This window comes from Dreissena polymorpha, chromosome 12 (genome assembly GCF_020536995.1).
Source record: "Dreissena polymorpha isolate Duluth1 chromosome 12, UMN_Dpol_1.0, whole genome shotgun sequence".
Taxonomy (NCBI): Eukaryota; Metazoa; Mollusca; class Bivalvia; order Myida; family Dreissenidae; genus Dreissena; species Dreissena polymorpha.
The window spans coordinates 20308350-20328329 of record NC_068366.1 but is presented as its reverse complement, the minus strand read 5'-3'; the positions used below and the strand labels follow the sequence as shown (position 1 = coordinate 20328329).

General features: G+C 37.2%; 1 protein-coding gene across 28 annotated transcripts in view; it reads left to right on the top strand.

Moving 5' to 3' along the window:
* Positions 1-14427, top strand: part of LOC127853932 (androglobin-like) — a 171806-nt gene extending 157379 nt beyond the window's left edge. For 24 of the 28 annotated variants that reach the window (XM_052388785.1, XM_052388787.1, XM_052388789.1 and 21 more), the window contains 8 exons: positions 4189-4224; positions 5550-5621; positions 6308-6419; positions 7369-7583; positions 7814-7909; positions 9674-9915; positions 12024-12207; positions 12983-14427. In XM_052388785.1, coding sequence (XP_052244745.1) covers positions 4189-4224; positions 5550-5621; positions 6308-6419; positions 7369-7583; positions 7814-7909; positions 9674-9915; positions 12024-12207; positions 12983-13189 — 1164 coding nt within the window. In that variant the 3' untranslated portion in view covers positions 13190-14427. Of the gene's footprint in view, positions 1-1041; positions 1075-4188; positions 4225-5549; positions 5622-6307; positions 6420-7368; positions 7584-7813; positions 7910-9673; positions 9916-12023; positions 12208-12982 lie in introns of all 28 variants that reach the window. The other 4 variants (XM_052388770.1, XM_052388795.1, XM_052388778.1 and 1 more) reach the window with 2 other exon arrangements.
* The last annotated feature ends 5553 nt before the right edge of the window (positions 14428-19980 follow it).

Below are 19980 nucleotides of genomic sequence, written 5' to 3'. Positions count from 1 at the left end.
GTCCTGTGACCGGTTCATTTGCGTAATCGAAGGAGACCGCACTACCACACCTGGATACGACAGTTGAGCTTGATAATGGTTTGGATCGGTTAAAAAAACATGGCCGCTAGGGGGGTCTTTTTCCTTATATTTATATGGTAAAAAAGCTTGTGAACACTCTAGAAGTCACATTTTTTCCCTAATCATCATGAAATTTTGTCAAAACATTAGTTATGTGGATGTCTCGGACGAGTTTGAAAATGGTCGTGATCAGTGAAAAAACATGGCCGCTAGGGAGTGGGGCAGTTTTCTTTACATGTATATAGTGAAAACATGTGAACAGTATAGAAGACACATTTTTTGCCCAATCTTCATAAAATTTGGACATATCTTGGAAGAGTTAAAAAATGGTTCAGTTCTGTTAAAAAAACATGGCCGCCAAGGGGCCATTTGTTGTTCATTCTTCATGAAACTTGGTTAGAACATTTGTTCCATTGATATTTTGGGCTGCAAAGAACAGGTCATTTCTTTTTATCTCTGGTGAGCGACTTTGGGCCTTTCAGGCCCTCTTGTTCTTAAATTTGTTTAGTTACCTGCTTTAACAGTGAATTTTTTATAAATTAAAACTGATAAGTTATTCGATATATGGGATAATTGATGCCTTTAATAAACATTCCCATGAGACGTCAAAAACATGTGTGATATATTTTTATGTATAACCTTTTAATTGTGTGCATCGAGAATTCTAATGGATGCATTATGTTTCCATATTTGTAGATATTATAGATGTATTGTATGTCTATAGGCATGATTGGTCGTTAGTTGAGTATTGCTATCTACAATGTGCAAGCCCGTTTAGCTAGAACTCACTTATATACTTTAGCTTTACAGTTCATATTACGATTGACATGTATTTGCATTTGAAAGCTTGGAAGCTTATATTATTTATAAGGCTGCAAGAGTGTTAGGCATACACTTTGAGCTTTAGAGTGCAAGAAAAAAGTATACAATTGAATAAATATATTATTGATGTAGAACCTAACTTAATAATGTTATGTACAGTCCACCCAAACCGGGACAGCCAAGAGGAGAAAGGTAATCCAAATGAACAAGTACTGTAGGGTGGTAGCTTATTTTAACTGTTTTTCTGCACAAAAAAACTGTACCCTACATTAAGGGTTGGTTGGTGATGGAACTGGTTCTGTGCAGCTTGTCTTGTTCATTTTGAAATTGTTGTTCTTAACATTGAAATTGTTCTAAAACAAAAACATGCCTTTGATCATGTTCTTATTGACAAAATGGAAGTAAGTAAATACATCTGAGCAAAAAAGAAACCTATTATGACCAATACAACACATGTTACCAAAAAGTAATTTATGATGTATTATTATGGAAAGACAACTTAAGATAGTAGCAAATCTCATTCTAAAAGATACTACCCCTGAAAACCTTTTTCCTTGTAAGATATATTACATCTTCCGCAACACAAACTGCTCCCTTATTATCATCAAAATGCATTTAATTAATTTTGAGAAGATAACAAACGAATATTGTATGTATTAAGCCTATAATGTTGCCAAATATTTTCAAATATTTCACTTCACAGAAATCATTATCAATCTGCATCTTGCAACCAAAATACAAAACAACTTCTGTAAAATAATTACAATTTTTTTATTATTAATCAAATATTTTCTGTAAAGGCAGATCTGATTTGTGTATGTTTAATCTGTGTGTAGCATAAGGTTCCTACAAGATGTCATTCTTCATCATAAGGTTATTAATCATAGGACTTGTATGTTATTTTCTGTAGCGTGTGTGTTTGATTGACTTGGTTGATTTAAAAAACAACTGATATTGAATCTGGTGAATTGCTGGTGTTTTCTTGTGAAATGGTGCATCTCTTAATTATAACTTATTAAATATTTTATGTGTATGTTAATGTGTAAGATTGGTTGATTATTTTGGTGAAGGTGCCATTTCACGCGATGATATTGAAGGGACTTGTTCACAGTTATTCTCATTTTCAAAAGATGTCATTAAATATGTTTGCTAACAAATCTTTAATGTTTTTCATAGTCTTAACTTATTTTAAAGCAAGAAAAGAACGCTTCATTATTTAAATGATTTCAAATGATGATTATCTGTTAATAATCTAATATTTGTTACATATTTTGTTATTTAGGAGTCAGTTTTCTCATTTAAAGATAATGGATACATTCTTTTTTAATCTAAGACTATATAATTATTGTATAAATCGTTATAGTACCTAGTTGTGAACAAGTCCCTTGAATACATGGTACATTCAAATATGTATTACTTTTTAATGCTATATTGGTTCTTTGTATATTTCTTTTAAAAGGTTAGCTTTAATATATTGCATTACCATATAAAAGTATGCAAATAGTTAAGAATCTTTGTAAGAAAAGGGCCTACAAAATATTATAAAATTATCTTATTGTCATCTGACTTAAAATTCATGCGCCCAAAACAGTACGAACCCCTACAACAATCAAATAAAGATGATTTCATATTATTCCGAGGGCATTTATCTGCCTCTCTTAATTCATGTACTCTTCATTCAATTGTGTCTTGTTCTGAGAAAACTGGGCTTAATGCTTGTGCGTAAAGTGCCGTACCAGATTAGCCTGTGCAGTCCGCACGGCACTTTACGCACATGCATTATGCCCAGTTTTGTCAGAACAAGACACAATTGCAATTGAAGAAAATGATTTAGCTTCGTTCTGGGAAAACAGGGCTTAATGCATGTGCATACAATTGTCATTCTAGATTAGCCAGTGCTGATAATAGTCTGTACAGGCTAACCATGTATTCCCTTTATACGCTTTACATTTTATGTTATTTTCATTTTAAAGGAAGTCTGTTCAAAACAAAAATCCAGTTTAGGCAGAAATTGTCATCGAAGATAAGCCTGTACAAATCTGGTACATCACTTTAAGCACATGCAATAAGCTCATTTTCCAAGAGTGCAGCTCTAATGTTTTTTTCATCCCCGAAAAAAAATTCGGATGGGATATAGTAATTGGTCCTGTCCATCTGTCCGTCTGTCTGTCTGTCCGTCCGGCTGAAACTTTGTCCGAAGCATAACTCCAAATCTATTCAATGGATTTACTTTAAACTTAGAATATAAACAGATGGCAACTAGGAGAAGTGCAGTGACCAAGAACAATAACTCTATCTACCTTAGTTTTTGAATTATCTCCCCTTTTATATAACTTTAAAGTAAATTTTTGTCCGGAGCATTACTCTAAATATACTAAAGGCATTTACTTGAAACTTGAAATATAAACAGATTACAAGTAGGAGGAGTGCAGTGACCAAGAACCACAACTCTATCTACCTTAGTTTTTGAATTATCTCCCCTTTTATATAATTTTAAAGTAAATTTTTGTCCGGAGTATAACTCTAAATATACTAAAGGGATTTACTTAAACTTAAAATATAAATATATGACAACCTGGAGAAGTAAAGTGACCAAGAACCACAACTCTATCTACCTTAGTTTTTGAATTATCTCCCCTTTTATATAATTTTAAAGTAAATTTTTGTCCGGAGCATAACTCTAAATCTACTGAAGGGATTTACTTGAAATTGAAATATAAACAGATGGAAAGTAGGAAAAATGTAGTGACTAAGAACCATAACTCTATCTACCTTAGTTTTTGAATTATCTCACCTTTTATATAACTTTAAAGTTAATTTTGTCCAGAGCATAACTCTAAATCTACTAAAGGGATTTACTTGAAACTTGAAATATAAACATATGGCAACTAGGAGAAGTGCAGTGACCAAGAACCATAACTCTATCTACCTTAGTTTTTGAATTATCTCCCCTTTTATATCATTTTAAAGTAAATTTTTGTCCGAGGCATAACTCTAAATTTACTGAAGGGATTTACTTCAAACTTGAAACTAAAACAGATGACAAGAAGGAGAAGTGCAGTGATTAAGAACCATAACTCTATCTACCTTAGTGTTTGAATTATATCCCTTTATTTAATTTCAAAGTAAATGTTTGTCCGGAGCATAATGAATTATCTCCCTTTATTTGTTTTTACAAATATTATTCTACTCTCTAAAACAAATGTTGTCATACAAGCAAACACATTTCGATGGGGATTTGGCACTACTGTGACAAGCTCTTGTTCTAACTTGAACTGACCTGCCTCCCTTTTATAAACATTTCAGACCCCGCCTTCTAGGGAAAGTCCAAGGGCAGCAGAAGTAAATCACTTAACTTGTTTACATGTTATTTTGTTAATGTGACCATAGCTCAGTTAAGTCTTAGGGTAGATGGGATAACCAAGACTTGTGGCGCTATTTGTTTATGTTTTGTGGATTTTCATAGTTCAAGGCCTAACTTATTTAACATTTGTTTGCTTTAAATAAAAGTTGGATAAAATCTATTAGTATAAATCTCTCTTTTTCCACTGTAGAATACAAGTAGATGGTGGATTTTTCTGTGTAATAACATTTGTTTAGGGGGAATTAGTGTCTTTGGCACTTTATTACTGGAATGGGAGCAGAATGACCTTAATCAATAATGTGTAGATGATTTTAAGGAAAAAAATTGGATACATCCAGGTTTGGCTGGTTAATGGCCTTTTTTTCTACTATTTCATTTTTCACTGGAATATATTTTCTCCACAATTTTGTGAACTAAACCTTTATAACAGCTTGGTAGATTTTGTTAAACTTCAGCAGCTGATACCTTAAGAGAAGATGATCGTTAATAAAGGAATTTGAAAGAATAACGTCCCTTTGCCATTTTGTGTACCCTGGAATGTGGTATAATGGATTTGTCTGTGTCTTTGTGTCGGCATCAGTGTCTATGACATGATTCTATTTGTTTTCTTTTTTGGGAACTGCGTATTTAAATAAAACGTGTTTATTATTTGTTTGTTTTTATGAAACTTAGGAATTAAGAAACTTAGGATTAAGGGTAGTTGAGATTCATGTATAATGTTATTTAGACTAATCTGTTCTTGCAAGTATGGTTAGCACAGTTTGATGTTATAACATTTGTATGTTAATAAATAAAAAGATGGTAACCAGTGAATTTCCATCAACCTTGTTAATTTTTGCCTTTTTTTATGGAAAGTTATAGGAACTTGCTGTTTAAAATAACAATAATGTCTAAAATGGGATGGAAAACAAATGAGACATTCTCTGGGTAAACCTGGCTTATGCTCATTTGTATTGTATCTCAAGTGTACAGATACAGGGTAATATGAAAGTAATGCACATTTAATTGGTAGGTGTTTTGACCCACCCGGAAACAGACTCCCGTGTTGCTTAACCATTTATCATTCTGATGCACACTTTGACACTTTTGTAGTCCATAAGAAAATTAAAAATAAATTAACTAGATCAAAGTTTTAAAGGGCTCAATTTCCCGCCCTAAGATACTGATGAGCAGCAAATAGCATAAAACCTGAACAGACTGCGAGTTACTTGCAGGCTGTTCTGGTTTTATGCTGGTTGCATATAGCCATTTACACGTTGCTTGTGAGTGGTCAAGTATTAATCCTTGTTTCTACCCGTTACAGAGAAGCAGTCAGATGGACCATCACTCAGACGGTGGACTCAGTGATGGCGATCTAGAGGAGCGCGACTTGCGGGTAAACACAATCACCGTCCTTTGTGGCTTTACACATGGGAGGCGCTTTGAGAAAAAGTGGCTTTAAGCAATTATGTCGTTCATACAGGCTTATCAGGGACAACACTTTCCGTCTAAAGTGGATTTTTCTTTTAAAGAGACGTCCTTTAAACAAAGCCTCGTTTTTTTAGAGCTCTACCCTGATGTTTAAATTTTATCATTTGCTCAAATCTATCATTATTGTTTTCTGTTTAGATTGGTCAATGATTGGTATAGATATTTCTTAAACCTTAGTTACAGTTTATGGTCTCTATTAACATGGCTTTAAGCGCTAGTTTACATAAATAATTTGGCATATTTTATACTTATTGGTTGGACTTGGGCAAGCATGTTGGGAAAAAGTTTGAGATGATAATCCTGCAGCCATTAAATACCACCAATACTGGTAATACTCAGTCATGATTGATTCAGCAAAATATCTAAACAAATATGCTGGCTTGCTTAGCTAGTAAATAATTGTGCTGGACCAAAAATCAAAGGAACGAATGATAGATTCTCTGCCCTAGAGCGGTGAAGATTGGTTATGATTTTTTTTGGTCATTCTCCCCCCAACTCTTGTGTCCTATGTGTGTTCACTTAGTAATGGAACAGAATACCCAGGAAAAGTGCGAGTAGATCTTAGCTCAAATAAACAAAATTATTTTGCAGCCGCACAAGTACATCGTTGAGGCACAGGTACTGAAGGACAGCTGGCCACTCTCTGAATCCAGTTGGCAGTTTGTGCAGATGCTGAAGGAACTGGAGAAGAATGAGCTCAAAGGTTGGTTGTCATCTCACTTATAGGCTGTGTATCACTTGTTTTTAAGCCATGTTCTGCTAAAACTGGCCTTAATGCATGTGCAGAAAGCGTCGTCCCAGATAAGCTTTTCAGTTTTCACAGACTAATTATGGATGCACTTTTTGCTTTTATAAAATTGTGTATGTATGGAAAGTGTGCTCTAAACGAAAATCCATTTTAGGCTAAAAGTGTTATCCCTGACACTGCACAGGCTTATCAGAGAGGTTACTTTACAAACATTCATTAACCAAGTTTTCCCAGAACTCAGCTCATTTCATCTTGACTATGAATGGGGGACTTAAAATTGTAGTGATAATTGTGCTACTTTGTAAAGAATAGAGTTTCATTATGCTCAAGACTCAACAGGAGTCATGGAGAAATCTGAATGTTAGACATTAAAGAGTGAATTTTCATATGGTCTGATATACTTTGAAAAAATGGCCATGTTATTTAAAACTGAATGTGTGAAATAGCAGAAACAAATGATTTCCTGTACAGGTACCAGTAGGGCTGTCTTTGGATCAGTTGTTCAAAACTCTAGGAGCAATTGATTTCTATCATAAAAAAAACTCATGTAGCCTTTTTCTTTGTAAACTGGGTTAAATGCATGTGTGTAAAGTGTTGTCGCAGAACAAAAATTCCATTAAAGCTGAAAGTGTATCCCTGCTTAACCTGTTCAGATTGAACAGGCTCTTGGTTGACACTTAACATACATACTCAGTTTTCTAGAACAAGGCTATATTAATGATTCCTCCCTAGCTTCAATTGTTAAGGTCACAAGTACTGGGTCTCTAAGGGCAGTTGACACTATAGGATACCAAATCACACTTTGATGCAATACCAACTTAAATAACTGAGATAAAAAATACCTAAAGTGCAATTGATGTTTTTTAAGCAGTGCCATTAAGCTGTTTAATTTGATTTGTTGCAGTTTCATTTAAAGAAAAGGCAGCGGAAGAGCCCCCTAAAGCAGAGAAGACAACTGCGTCAGTGGACAAGACCAAGGGGGCCGCTGCGAAAGGAGCCAAGGGGGCCAAGGACAAAGGCAAGGACAAGGACAGCAAGGGGTCACGACCTCCAAGCCAGCAGTTTGACCTCATGAAGCCTCACTGGACATTCAGGATTGTCAGTGATGCCAACGCCGCGGTAAGCATGGCGAGCTTTTGTTTGATGAAGTTTGAGCCTATTTTATTGAAGCTCAATTGCATCGAATGCCTAAGGCTTATTCAAATGTTCAGGAGTCTTAATGTAGAGCATTCTGTTTAGGACAATATCAGCAGTGGAAGCCTGGATATATTTAAAATGCTGGATGTATTTTTCTTGGATCTAAGTTTATTTTTATGTCTAAGAACGGGCCCTGATATGTTATGTTCTAGGAGGACATAGAGGTGAAGAAAGACACCGAGCGTGCAGACGAGATTCGTGCCCTCAAGAAAGCCTGGGAGGAGGCCGAGCCCGGACGCGCTGCCAAGGTATGTGTGGAAGTTTTTTGGCCGCTTCTGTTTTAAAGGTTGACAGGGGAAAACAGGGTTTAATTCATGTGTGAAAAGTTTTTACCTTAGATTAGCCAGTGCAGTCTGCACAGTTTAATCAGGGGCGACACTTTCCGCTTTTATGGTATTTTTCGTTAAAAGGAACTGTCTTCTGAGCAAAAATCCAGTTAAGGTGGAAAGTGTTGTCCCTGATTAGCATGTGCAGACTGCACAGGCTAATACGGGACAACACTTTACGCACATGCATTAAACCTTGTTTACCCAGAACAAGGCTCATTTAAAATGTTTTAAGTTCCCTCTCTGGTTTACTGGCATGGACTATAGGTTTACACTCGGTTTGTCATGTCCATCCATCTGTCTGTCCAAAAAATTGATCCTAATATTAAATACAAAGCAGTGAAGATACTGGGATGAAACCTGCTGCATTTATAAAGGGCAATTTGAGAATTAAGAAGGACCCCCTTTTTTCTCTAGAGGTCAAAGATCAGTTTACTGTTACAAAAAAATTGAATAAAACTAAAAATTGTAACAACTCAAACAGTGATTTATCATAAAAATTAGTATACACATCAGAAAGTTCTCAAATGTTGGTACATGTATGCCAATCAACTTCATCTGTTCATCTGTCTGTTTGCAAAATATGAAATAAATAGAAATTTCAGCAGATGTGAAATGTCAAGTGGCTTTTACAAAAATAAAATTACACACAAAGTAATACCATTTCCAGATGGGGTCATAAGATATAATCATGGAAATTGGTACTTATTAATAGCAATGTGGTGGTAATATATTTTATCTTTCTTCATACAAGGCTAATGGAGGGGTGATTGATACAAAAAATCAGTAATATGCTTAATGGATAGTGAATTTATTATGAAACAACATGTGTACAAATAAGTGGTTATTTAAAGGAAAGGCATTTTTATGTCCCCCACCAATATAGTGGGGGGCATATTGTTTTTGCCCTGTCTGTTGGTTTGTGTGTTTGTTTGTTTGACCCAACTTTAACATTTGCAATAATTTTTGCAATATTCAAGATAGCAACTTGATATTTGCCATGCATGTGTATCTCATGGAGCTGCACATTTTGAGTGGTGAAAGGTCAAGGTCATCTTTTAAGGTCAAAGGTCAAATATATGGGTTAAAATCGCTCATTTAATGAAAACTTTTGCAATATTGAAGATAGCAACTTGATATTTGGCATGCATGTGTATCTCATGGAGCTGCACATTTTGAGTGGTGAAAGGTCAAGGTGATCTTTCAAGGTCAAAGGTCAAATATATGGGTTAAAATCGCTCATTTAATGAATACTTTTGCAATATTGAAGATAGCAACTTGATATTTGGCATGCACGTGTATCTCATGGAGTTGCTTATTTTGTGTGGTGAAAGGTCAAGGTTATCCTTCAAGGTCAAAGGTCAAATATATAGCTTCAAAGCGGCGCAAAAGGGGACATAGTGTTTCTGACAAACACATATCTTGTTGATATGGGTTTTCACCTTACCTGGCTTGTGCACAACTGTCAATGCCTTATTAAAAAAACAGGTAAATTTGGTGATCAAAGATTTTTGTGAGATAGGATGAGTTATAGTTGTGCATATTATTGTCTTTTTAAGGCAACAATTTAAATAAAATACTCTATAGTCATTTAAAATGCATCTATTATAATGTTATCCATATTCAGTTTATTAGATTTTGTCTTAATACAAGAAATTCCTTTTTAAAAACCTTCTATTTGTATAGGCAATGCAATCGAGACTGAAGTACCTGAAGGAGCACACAATCAAGCTAGGAGGTGGGGATGAGGAGACGCTGGAAGGAGAGAAGCTGGAGGGAGAGGGAGGGGCTGACACGACCCTTGACATCCCACCTCAGACCCCGGGGTCATTCCTGGGCGAAGACGATGGAACCCTCACCCTCGAGCCTCCCACACCACCCACACCAAAGGAGATCCTGCAGCCGGTGGATTATACCCCCTTCATCATGTAAGGAGCTCTTTTAAGGGACTATTGTTGTTGTTTTTAACAGATTTGGGGTATTTTTAATGGGTGTCAGGAAATTACTTATCCTTTTCCGGCTCGGACGCTTATTATAGCATGTTTGTATTTGCTTAGAAAATCAAATGAAATTTAAGACATTTCTTACTAGATTCAAGTTATAAAGGCTTTATTTCCAACCCTTAATTACTTTTGAGCAATAAACAGCATAAAACCTGAACAGACTACGAGTAACGCGCAGGCTCTTCTGGTTTTATGCTGGTTGCATATAGCCATTTAAACTTTGCTTCTGAGTGGGAAAGTGTTAAAGAGACTGTTTTCACAGATTGGGGCATTTTTTCAAGTGTGTTGGTATTAGACTTAAATTACTAGATTTAAACTTAAGAGCTCCATTATAATGACAAGAATAGAAACAAGATTTCTTTGAGAAACACTATGCCCCCCCCCCCCCCCAGTAAGCCAAATATAAAGTTGCTATGTAGTTTATCAGGGTTGCCACGAACCTGATGAAATAAAATTTCCTGACTTTTCACTGACCAAATCTTGGTTTTCACTGACTCGGGACATATTCAGCCTCCTCCTCCCCATACAGCCGACCAAATCCACCCATTTAATGTTTATTTTATTCTTTAACATATTTAACAACTTACAAAGCAGTACTACTTGTACACTAATCTATGCATGATGCAAGGCTATTTAGTGAATAACACAAAACCAAAGATAAAAAAGTTATGCATGTAAAACCACCACATAATATGATTATGTCTCAAAATCTATGAACAAAACATACTTCTATAGGTAGATACATGTAATAAATACATAAATAGGCAAAGTTAGTATAGCTCTTGCATGCTGTCATCTCTAATGATCCTGCAAAGCATAAAATATAGAATTAATCCGCTCTGGGGGCAAGGGCTGCAAAGCCTTTCAGCCTTCAAGGATACAAAAGAATAATGAAAGATAAAAAATAGATGAATTTACATTTTTCGAACATGCTTAATTTACATTTTTCGAACATGCTTTACCCATGTTAATGTTTTATGTACATAGAAATAGTCAAAACATTTCAAATAAACTAAAGACCTGAAAATCAATAGGGGTCATCTGCGAGTCATGATCAATGTACCTATGAAGTTTCTTGATCCTTGGCGTTAGCTTTTTGAGTTTTCATCCGGAAACCATTTTACCGAGTCAAGTAACCATGACCTTAACATTTGACCTAGTGACCTGAAAATCAATAGGGGTCATCTGCAAGTCATGATCAATGTACCTATGAAGTTTCATGATCCTAGGTGCAAGTGTTCTTGAGTTATCTTCGGAAAACATTTTTCTGTGTCAAGTCACCTTGCCCTTTGACCTAGTGACCTGAAAATCAATAGGGATCATCTGCGAGTCATGATCAATGTACCTATGAAGTTTCATGATCCTAGGCTTAAGCGTTCTTGAGTTATCATCCAGAAACCATTCGGTGGACGGACCGACTGACGGACCGACCGACATGTGCAAAACAATAGACCCCCTCTTCTTCGAAGGGGGGCATAATAAATCAAATAAAGAAAATGATTTGTCTCAAGCACAGCTCAAACCAATGTACTTTTGATTAAACGGATCTTTCCTAAACCATTCTCCTATACGCACTGTCGTATATTTTCGCAAAAAAGATACTTCCTTAAAACAAAAAATTCCATAAAAGCATAAAGTGTTGTCCCTGATTAGCCTGCGCAGTCTGCATAGGGTAATCTGGGGAGACACTTTCCGCCTTAACTGGATTTGTGCTAATAAGATACTTGTGTTAAAAGAGCAGTGTCGTCCCTGATTAGCCTGTGCAGACTTTCACAGAACGCAGCTCAAACTAACCTTTCCCACTAAAGTGCACATTTCTATCTGCAACCTGCATACAACGAGAAAAGCATGCAAGTTACTGGCAAGCTGATCAAGTTTTATGTTGTCTGTTGCTCATCAGCATCTAATGGTTGGAAATGAAACCTTTACAAAATGAATCTATTATAAAGGTCTCTTATTTAATTTGATTAAGCGATTGCGAACTGGTCATAATGCCTATGGAAGTGATAAAAGGGATAATCTTTTACCTGCAGACGTACAGAAGAGAAGCCGCGATACCTGGACGAGACCGAGAGCAGACGTAAGATGGAGGAGCAGCAGCTACAGATCTCGGAGTACAAGGCCTTCAGACAGCAGGTGGAGGAGTGGCGTAGGCGGGACCGAGAGTTGCGTAATCAGACCAAGGAGAAACAGATACTGGAGTGCGAGGAACTACAGGTACGGATTAGTTTTTTATTAATTTATTTTAGCCTGATTGCAACGAAAGCCTTAAAGGCTCATGGAAATGATCTAAAGTTCGTTTCCAGGGTAGCACCAGGACTTGGTATCTTTAGGGGAGATTTTAAGAACACTCCCAACAGTGTTCGCCAGCTGTCTCTGGCTTTCATAATATATTAGGAACAGATTTAGAATAAAATGGAAGTGTGCAGTTCTCTGCCCCTCTGCTCCCAAACTGCTGCCCCCTGCACTGGTCCATTCATGAAAATGTCAAACAAAAAGAACATTGATTAGTTTTGCTTATATTATTTACATTATAGCCAATATAATTGTAATTTTATGTCTAAATTGCAAATGGAACAACAGAGCTGAATAGAACAATTAAGTGTTAGTCTAGAAATGTATTTGATTAAGGAACTAATAAGAAAACGCCACCAAACGTCTGGCTTTTCATCTTGCCCTTTTTTGCAGCACTCCGTACCATTTGTGATCCTACCTCTTTCCCCCAATATGAGTCTGGTTCTGTGAAAACTTTGCTTAACAGATGTTTGTCAAGTGTCAGGCTCAACTGGGACAACACTCGGCTTGTAATGTATTTTTCATTTAAAGAAAGTCTCTTCTTAACAAAAATCCAGTTGAGATGAAAAAAGTCCATGTATAGCCTGTGCAGACTGCACAGGCTGATCTGGGAAGACACCTGCATTAAGCCCCATTTTCCCATACCCCAGCTCATATAGTGGATAGCCATGTTACAATGTTTCTTCCTTGTTGCTAGGCAATGCTGGACGAGGCAAGGAAAGCAGTGAATGAGCCTCGTGAGGCGTTCAGGCAGAAATACCTTGAGGCTGAACGCAAACGTCTTGAGGAGATCAATAAAGCCACGGAGGCACAGTTGAAGGAAGCCGAGGCTAAATCACCCAAGGGCAAGAAAGGAAGTGCCAAAGGCAAAAAGAGCCCCTCGGCAAACAAAAAAAAGAAATAATCAATAAGTTGTAATAGATATTTTTATTTTTTTATTTGTGATTATATATTTATAAAAAAAATATCTTTGTGATGTCAATTTATGGGTAATGTAGGAATGTTGTTGTACAGAGGCAGTTCTCCATCTAGAATTTGAAAAGACAGGGTGCTCTTTTGTCAAAAGGGCTCTTCATGAATATAAAAGAGTATTATATTTGTATCAAGGGTTCAACTTGAAACTGTTGCATATGATATAATGATGTTAGCCAGGTGCTTCAGTTGCATAGACAACCCTTGTCTATGTGGTATGTGGTTTGAATCTGTGATTCCACTTTCTGTGATATAGTCTGAAAAAAGTACTGTTTATAACAATTCTATTACATTGAATGTGACTTTTTTATGTGTTGCGTTTATTGACTCTGCCCTTTGTGTTAATATTGTCAGTTGAATATGTAGCATTGTATTATATTGTGTGCCTGTCGCTTCAACTGTACTGTTAGAGTCTTGGTCTATTATTGAATTTAACTTGTTGATTTGAAATGAAAATTATTGTAAATTAGTGTACTTGTGTATTGTTCTGTGTAGTACACCATCTTCAAACTTAAAGATACATATTAAAAAATTTGTATAACATAATGTTTCGCTTCATTTTATGACAGTAACATTTATAGCTTTGCAACATTTGAATTCGCATTCATCAACAAGAATAAAACAACCACTTAAAAAAAAGGTAAAGCCAAAGATGTTAAATTCGCAGAACATTATTAAAGAGTGACACTGGCAGTGTATGTACATTTGTATTATTTGTTGAAAAGTTTGTACAATAGAAAAAATTTATACCAATAGTGTGTGATATAAATTATTGCATTTGAAGGGGTAGCTCTCTAGAGACCATATTAATAACCTGCTATTTATACTATAGCTTTGCCCTGCCATTTCTGTCCTTCTGTAGCATATCCTAGGTGTCGTTTTCAAATGTTGTGGTACATTTTACCAGTATTATTGTTGTTATAAATTTTGTGTCTGTTCTGGGTAACTGATTTAGAAATGCCATCATCTCTTATAAAAATTCTAAGATGTCATATGATTCTTTATTCAGATGTTTATTAGCTGCATATTTTGTAATCGTTATTAGTAGTTATGTTATTATTTTGAATTTGAGTTTATTTGAAGTGTGCTTTATAAAAAAAATTGTCTTTAAGTTAAATTTCAGTGACTGATAAAATGTTGCAATTTCTCTGATTTTGCAATTTCTCTGATTGTTATTTGTGTTTAGGGCTGTCACGATTCACCGGTATACCGGTATATCGCGGTGCATGTCGTGAAAAAAATCGCACCGCGGTACGGCGTTGCCGCACCGGTTTTTTTAATATTATTATATTAGCACAGATATAAATACATTACATAATTATTTTGATATAGATATCATTTTGAAAAATGTAGAAGCGATTCAAAAGGGCTAAATAAATAATCCGTTAATATTCAGGTCAAGCAAGCGGTTCCACTTGTAGATGTTTAACTTTCACGTTTAAAATACGGCGATGTATGGGTCCGTACCTTTTTTGGAATTAGGGACAGATTTCCTTTGCAAATAAGTTCATTATTATCCAAAAGATGTTTATTCTATTTCTCATTTTCGAACTTTAGTATATCGATCGTTCAAAGCATGGCACTTCCGAATCATGTTATCTTAAGATTCTGAATAAGTCGAGGAAGAGTCAGAACGCTACGGATTTTCAATACTGGGCCCGCTGACTCCGCATTTTGAACATGCCCTTGAAGCGTTCGATTTACACAGATCGTAGTCACAGCTATTGTAAACAACATGGCGGACATTTTAGAAAAAGACTCGAATAATAACAATGACTACTTCTATCAAGTTTATTACAGTTTCTTTTACAGTTTCTAGTCATACTATGATACCAGTGTTTTCTGATTATTGAGTTTAATAAAGTTTGTAAAACTTGTTATTCTGCTGTTTTCTTCACAGATACATATTCTGTAAAATATCGCGGTACGTACCGCGATACAGTGTTGCCGTACCATGATATACCGCGGTACGCTCACAGCGTATCGTGACAGCCCTATTTGTGTTGGTCATGAATGAAAAAGATTTATCTGTATACTTTATTTATATATTTCAACAAATACACAATAAAAATGTGATTTCTTTAATAAATGTTTTAAACCATGGCATGGCTTTTTTATTATAATGGAAATTTGTTGTAATAGCTCCATTTAAAACAATGTTCACACAGACACAAAAACGCAACCACATGCTTGTCCAGAACATTGAGCCCAATTTCAAATCATTTTCATTTGTTGCAAGATGTGAAATTGCAGGACTTCCAGAGTCACGCCCATATTAGATGTGTCAGTGTAACATCCACCTTTAAGATTGGGACACTGTGCAACTGACAAGCCAAGTGCACCTGGTGAACATTAGAGAAACTTATTGTCAATGCCCTTTTTTGTCCCCTACCGGTTTCACCGGAGGGGACTTATGGTTTGCGCTCCGTCTGTCAGTCCGTCACACTTTTATGGATCCTGCGATAACTTTCAAAGTTCTTAATATTTTTTCATGAAACTTAATACATGGATAGATGGCAATGTGGACATTATGCACGTCATTTATTGTTCCTACGTCACAAATTCTGGTTGCTATGGCAACAAATAGACTAGAAATACTGCTGAAAATGGTGGTTTTCTGGATCCTGGGATAACTTTAAAAGTTCTTAATATTTTTTCATGAAACTTGCAACATGGATAGATGGCAATATGGACATTATGTACGTCATTTTATTTCGTTCCTATGTCAAAAATTGTGGTTGCTATGGCAACCAACAAAAAAAATCTGAAAATGGTGGAATTTCTGACAATGGTGGAGCCGGTAGGGGACAATATTGCTTGACAATAGCCTTGTTATGATCCTTCAACGAGCAGAAATAGAGGTTGGTACAGGTGTTTGGCATGACAGTCATCACAAGGTGATAATTTGTAGCAAGGTGATTACAAATTATCTGATTGAAGCCAATATTTTACCTGCAAGTGTGACCTTTGACCTAGGAGAGCCCACATTTAACCTGAAAGTGTGATCTTTGACCTAGGAGGCAATGGTTTGGCATGTGACATATTACCTCCACATGTTGAATTTTTATGTTGCAAGTTGTTAAATTTTCCACTAGTTGGAAGAGTTTTACATCTAAACAAGCTGAATCATGCCCATATAAGACCTCTTTAGGACCTTGACCTTTCAGCTAGGGGCACATGTCTTACTTGTTACAAGCTGTTTAAACATTAAACATTAATTTTGTTATTACATAACAGGTAAACTGATGAAAAATAGACATGGAACCAAATAGTTACATAATACAAGGTTTCCAATTTCCAACAGCTGAAAAAGCTGGCCAGAAATGTGGACAGCTGGTGGAATCACAAAATCCATTTACAATCTAACCTGCCCCAACAGAATCACAAAAGCCATATACAGTCTAACCTGCCCCAGTGGAATCACAAAAGCCATGTACAGTCTAACCTGACCAAGCGGAATCACTAAAGCCATAATTATGCAGTATAAACTGACCCAGCAGAATCACAAAAGCCATATACAGTCTAAACTGACCCAGCAAAATCACAAAAGCCATATACAGTCTAAACTGACCCAGCAGAATCACAAAAGCCATATACAGTATAAACTGACCCAGCAGAATCACTAAAGCCATAATTATGCAGTATAAACTGACCCAGCAGATTCACAAAAGCCATATACAGTCTTAACTGACCCAGTGGAATCACAAAAGCCATATACAGTCTAAACTGACCCAGCAGAATCACAAAAACCATATACAGTCTAAACTGACCCAGCAGAATCACAAAAGCCATTTACAGTCTAACCTGCCCCAACAGAATCACAAAAGCCATTTACAGTCTAATCTGATTCATTGGAATCACAAAAGCCATTTACAGTCTAACCTGACCCAGCGGAATCACAAAAGCCATTTACAGTCTAACCTGCCCCAGCGGAATCACAAAAGCCATTTACAGTCTAACCTGCCTCAGGGTAATCACAAAAGCCATATACAGTCTAACCTGCCCCAGCGGAATCACAAAAGCCATATACAGTATACACTGACCCAGCAGAATCACAAAAGCCATATGCAGTCTAACCTGCCCCAGTGGATTCACAAAAGTCATATACAGTCTAACCTGACCCAGCGGAATCACAAAAGCCATTTACAGTATAAACTGACCCAGCAGAATCACAAAAGCCATATACAGTCTAACCTGCCCCAACAGAATCACAAAAGCCATTTACAGTCTAACCTGATTCATTGGAATCACAAAAGCCATTTACAGTCTAACCTGACCCAGCAGAATCACAAAAGCCATATACAGTCTAACCTGACCCAGTGGAATCATAAAAGCCATATACAGTCTAACCTGCCCCAGCCAAATCACAAAAGCCATATACAGTCTAACCTGACCCAGTGGAATCACAAAAGCCATACACAGTCTAACCTGCCCCAGCGGAATCACAAAAGCCATTTACAGTCTAACCTGCCCCAGGGTAATCACAAAAGCCATATACAGTCTAACCTGCCCCAGTGGAATCACAAAAGCCATATACAGTCTAACCTGCCCCAGTGGAATCACAAAAGCCATATACAGTCTAACCTGCCCTAGTGGAATCACAAAAGCCATATGCAGTCTAAGCTGCCCCAATAGAATCACAAAAGCCATTCACAGTCTAACCTGACCCAGCGGAATCACAAAAGCCATATACAGTCTAAACTGACCCAGCCAAATCACAAAAGCCATATACAGTCTAACCTGCCCCAGCCAAATCATAAAAGCCATTTACAGTCTAACCTGCCCCAGCAGAATCACAAAAGCCATGTACAGTCTAACCTGACCCAGCGGAATCATAATTTTTTTTTACAGTCTTACTTAGTCCAGGGGAATCACAAAAGCCATATACAATCTAGCCTGATCCAGCGGAATCACAAAAGCCATATACAGTCTAACCTGCTCCAGTGGAATCACAAAAGCCATATACAGTCTAACCTACCCCAGTGGAATCACAAAAGCTATTTACAGTCTTACCTGACCCAGCAGAATCACAAAAGCCATTTACAATCTAACCTGCTCCAGGGGAATCACAAAAGCCATATACAGTCTAACCTACCCCAGCGGAATCACAAAAGCTATTTACAGTCTAACCTGACCCAGCAGAATCACAAAAGCCATTTACAGTCTAACCTGCCCCAGCAGAATCACAAAAGCCATTTACAGTCTAACCTGCTCCAGGGGGAATCAAAAAAGCAATTCACAGTCTAACCTGCTCCATTGGAATTACAAAAGCCATGTACAGTCTAACCTGCCCCATCAGAATCACAAAAGCCATGCACAGTCTAACCTGCCCCAGCAGAATCACAAAAGCCATGCACAGTCTAACCTGCCCCATCAGAATCACAAAAGCCATGCACAGTCTAACCTGCCCCAGCAGAATCACAAAAGCCATATACAGTCTAACCTGCTCCAGCAGAATCACAAAAGCCATGTACAGTCTAACCTGCTCCAGGGGAATCACAAAAGCCATATACAGTATAACTTACCCCATCAGAATCACAAAAGCCATATACAGTCTAACCTGCTCCAGCGGAATCACAAAAGCCATATACAGTCTAACCTGCTCCAGCAGAATCACAAAAGCCATGTACAGTCTAACCTGCTCCAGGGGAATCACAAAAGCCATTTACAGTCTAACCTGCTCCAGGGGAATCACAATAGCCATATACAGTATAACTTACCCCATCAGAATCACAAAAGCCATATACCGTCTAACCTGCTCCAGGGGAATCACAAAAGCCATGTACAGTCTAACCTGCCCCAGCAGAATCACAAAAGCCATATACAGTCTAACCTGACCCAGTGGAATCACAAAAGCCATATACAGTCTAACCTACCCCATCAGAATCACAAAAGCCATGTATAGTCTAACCTGCCCCAGCAGAATCACAAAAGCCATATACAGTCTAACCTGCTCCAGGGGAATCACAAAAGCCATATACAGTCTAACCTGCCCCAGCAGAATCACAAAAGCCATATACAGTCTAACCTGCTCCAGGGGAATCACAAAAGCCATATACAGTCTAACCTACCCCATCAGAATCACAAAAGCCATGTATAGTCTAACCTGCCCCAGCAGAATCACAAAAGCCATTTACAGTCTAACATGCCCCAGTGGAATCACAAAAGCCATATACAGTCTAACCTACCCCAGCGGAATCACAAAAGCCATATACAGTCTAACCTGCCCCAGTGGAATCACAAAAGCCATATACAGTCTAACCTGCAACAGCAGAATCACAAAAGCCATGTACAGTCTAACCTGCTCCAGGGGAATCACAAAAGCCATTTACAGTCTAACCTGCTCCAGGGGAATCACAATAGCCATATACAGTATAACTTACCCCATCAGAATCACAAAAGCCATATACCGTCTAACCTGCTCCAGGGGAATCACAAAAGCCATGTACAGTCTAACCTGCTCCAGGGGAATCACAAAAGCCATATACAGTCTAACCTACCCCATCAGAATCACAAAAGCCATATACAGTCTAACCTGCTCCAGCAGAATCACAAAAGCCATTTATAGTCTAACCTGCCCCAGCAGAATCACAAAAGCCATTTACAGTCTAACATGCCCCAGTGGAATCACAAAAGCCATATACAGTCTAACCTACCCCAGCGGAATCACAAAAGCCATATACAGTCTAACCTGCCCCAGTGGAATCACAAAAGCCATATACA